At 35.6% G+C, this 3,727-nt stretch overlaps 1 protein-coding gene across 1 annotated transcript in view; it reads left to right on the top strand.

Annotated features, from left to right (window-relative positions):
* The window catches only part of PSMA1 (proteasome subunit alpha 1), a 10,980-nt gene extending 8,782 nt beyond the window's left edge, over window positions 1-2,198 (top strand). The window contains exons 9-10 of the mRNA XM_006905663.3: window positions 347-457; window positions 1,840-2,198. Of these exons, the coding sequence (XP_006905725.1) occupies window positions 347-457; window positions 1,840-1,896 (168 nt within the window). The 3' untranslated portion in view covers window positions 1,897-2,198. The remainder of the gene's footprint in view (window positions 1-346; window positions 458-1,839) is intronic.
* Window positions 2,199-3,727: the final 1,529 nt, after the last annotated feature.

Below are 3,727 nucleotides of genomic sequence, written 5' to 3'. Positions count from 1 at the left end.
AATTTATGAGAAACAAATTTGATTATTTCTTAGACGTTAGGCTTACCTCCTAGCTAAGTGGTTTGTTCCCTCACACTGGTCTGCAGCACATTCCCGTTATGAACCAGTTTACACATTTTCTAGGTGACATAGATCTTTGGGGTTACTCATGATTTCAGTGTGCAAATTACAAGGGCTTCTGTGTTCTTCCCTTTTTCCCCTTTTTTTTCTACAGTTAAGTATTTTTAAGTTTTATTTAAGTGCTATATAAATTGTTGTTCTGCTTTTTTCACCCAACATCTTATTATAAGCATTTTTCAGCCAAAATTCTCTTAATTTTTTAATTTTTACCTTTTTTCCCCCTCAGAATGTTTCCATTGGAATTGTTGGTAAAGACTTGGAGTTTACAATTTATGATGATGATGATGTGTCTCCATTCCTGGAAGGTCTTGAAGAAAGGCCACAAAGAAAGGCACAGGTATATAATTAATCATAACCCAAGAGTCTTTAGTTCTATAGTAAACCAATGTTCCTACCACAACAGTGTAAATCTACTATTTTTGTCTTTAATTATTGAGATAAGCTCACGATTCAAATGGCAGTAGGCAAACTAAGAGCCGAGTAAAGTAAAACACTGAGGGGGCGGTGATCTCCATAAACACAAAATGGGTTGAAGATTTGATTATCTGTTTCTATTTCTTATAATTCTGTAAGTTGACTGGACTCAGCTCGATGGTCCTTTTGCTAGTCTCACTTGGGTCTCTAACACACTGCAGTCAGTTGTGAGTCTGGAACATCCAAGATGAGTTTACTCACATGTCATCTTTACTCACACTTTTTAGGTATCTTATAGAGTCAGAAGATTGGGACCTCTACTCAGATGGCTGGGCCTCTGTCCATGTAGTGTTAGGGCCTTTCCTTCACCAGGGTCATCTTTACTCACACTTCTAGGTATCTTATAGAGTCAGAAGATTGGGACCTCTACTCGGATGGCTGGGCCTCGGTCCATGTAGTGTTAGGGCCTTTCCTTCACCAGGGTCTCTCTAGCACAGTAGCAGCTCAGAGCTTGCAAAAGTTCAAAAGCTCAAAAGTGAAAGCTGCCAGGCATTCTTAAGGCTTGAGTCTCCAAACTGGCACAACATCATTTCTGCACATACTCTTGGTTAAAGCAAGTCATAGGGACAGCCAGCAGTCTTAAGGAGTGAGGACTCATAGAAAGTTCACTGGGGCCAGCTTTGGAAGCTAAGTTGTCTCTTCATAAACATTGAGAACAAGGATCAAGAAGTGTTGTTGAATCTCAGGTTATATACTGGTCTTTTATATTGGGTGTTTAGAGTATACATTTGCTATTTACAGACGCTTATTTGCTAGCCGTATAATTTAAAATAAAGTGTCCAGTACAGAAATTTCTTCTACATCATGAATTTCTTTTCAATTTGAAAAGAATATTGTTGATATTATTTGGAGGAACAAGATTTACATTATTTAAACTGCAGTTGGTAAGAACGAGCACTGTTGGGAAGAATGCAGTGGAGGGCCATGCAGCTGTCTGTCTGGTCATATTTTGCTGTGTTTATTATTAGTGCTAAAGAGGAAAAGAATGGCTAAAATGTGCTTCTTGTATTTTAAGGCTATTAATAATAAAAGGAAGGCCTTTTATTCTTGAGCAAGATAAAGTATGCTAGAATTGTCCAATGATTCTTAGGTTTTCAGAACTGTAAAATTATATCTATTAAAAAAAAACTTTGTTTAGAAATTTCAACAGGACAATGAACTGAGTATTTGAAATATCACCTAACCCCTTTTTCTCATAAATTTTTTATAGCATAATATTATTTTCTTTTTCCTTCCCTTCTTAAGCCTGCTCAACCTGCTGATGAACCTGCAGAAAAGGCTGATGAACCAATGGAGCATTAAGTGATAAACCAGTCTATATATGTATTATCAAATATGTAAGAATGCAGGAACATGTACTGATGACAGTAATCTCTACTTTGAACCAAAAGATGCAGCGGCAGAATTGTATGTGTTAGGAATCAGTCCAGATGAGAGTTTTTTCCAAGCAACTGAAACCATATAATGGGATGCATTTTTCTTTGAGAGGGTCTATATAATCATTTGCTAGAAAGTATAATTATCTGTACTAATGTTTTTATATGAAGAACATAGTGTCTTTGTGGTTTTAAAGACAACTGTGAAATAAAATTGTTTCACCTGCTGATGTATTGAGTTTTTGTTTTTTAAATAGCTTTAACTGTATAGTCTGAAATTACAACTGATCATTTGTCATATTTGTCAAAATAAATTACCTTATTTTTAAAGATGCAGAAAAATAATGCCTCTTATACCAATTCCTCAATGTATGGACTGGCTGCATGAAATTCCATGGAGATTTGGTTCATAATACAAACTCAAGATTCAACCCTGGAGATTCCTATTAGAACCTAAGAAACCACCACTTCAAACAATAGTAGTAAGATTAACATGTGAGTGGTTTTTCTTTCTAACCAGCTATGGTAGCTGTCTGTGTGAGGAACTTTTGCAAAAATAACAAAAGGAAAAATTTAATTTAAAACTGTCATTTCCTCTTATCTTGCCCAACCCCACTCCAGCAAAATCTTTAGGCTGCCTTTTATTATTCCTGTTGGCTGTGTACCAAGATACTGCAGAATAATTTTTCTTACAACATGCAAAATGAAATTAGAGAAAATCTGATTAAAAAACAAAACCAGTAATCCAAAATTTTGCTGCTAAGAAGCCTAGAGGAGTTATTTTCTAAGATTCATATCTTTTTGGAGAGGGGCAGTTGATTTATAGATAAGGAACTTGGATTTTGGACTTAATTCTACTATCTGATTGCTATTGGCTTTGGACAAGTTACTTAGCCCTATTTTAAGGAAATCCTTTGGAGAATTATTTTGAAGGTTAAATGGGAGAATTTATGTGAAAACACCTTGTATACTCAAAAATACATAAAATGTTAGTTTAATTTTTTTTCAAGGTTACCCAAAACTTTAAAAGCATTAGTAGGTTTAAATCTGACTTCTTTCTTTTTTTTTTTTTAATTAAGTTTATAGGGGTAACATTGGTTAATACAATTATATAATTTTCAGGTGTACATTATTATTTGACATCTTCTATTCTGTTTATCACCCAAAGTCCAGTTTTTTTAAGCTATTATATATTTGATCCTCTTTCCCCACTTCACCCTCCCCCAAAACCCTATACTTGAACCCCTTGACCCCATCTACCTACCCTCTCCTCTCCCATCCCACTAGTAACCACTAGTCTATAGTCCATGTCCATAAGTCTCTGTTTGTTTGTCCTGCTCATTTGTTGCTTTTAGGTTTATATCCCACATGTAAGTGTTATCGTGTGATTTTAAACTTTTTCTGTCTGGCTTATGTTGCTTAGCATGATTATTTCGAGGTCCATCCATGTTGTTGCAAATGGCAGTATTTCATCTCTTCTGATGGCTGAATAAAATTCTATTGTATATATGTACCACAGCTTCTTTAGCCCATCATCTATTCATAGGATACTTCGGTTGCTTCCACATCTTGGCCACCATGAATAATGCTGCTGTGAACATCGATGTGCAAATATCTTTTCGGATATGGGTTTTCAAGTCTTTGGGGTAAATACCCAGAAGAGCGATTGCTGGATCATATGGTAGATCAATTCTTAGTTTTTTGAGGAACCTCCATACTGTTTTCCACAGTGGCTGTACAAATTTGCAGTCCCACCC

This window comes from Pteropus alecto, unplaced genomic scaffold, assembly GCF_000325575.1.
Source record: "Pteropus alecto unplaced genomic scaffold, ASM32557v1 scaffold461, whole genome shotgun sequence".
NCBI classification, from domain to species: domain Eukaryota; kingdom Metazoa; phylum Chordata; class Mammalia; order Chiroptera; family Pteropodidae; genus Pteropus; species Pteropus alecto.
This window is presented reverse-complemented; position numbering and strand designations above follow the sequence as displayed.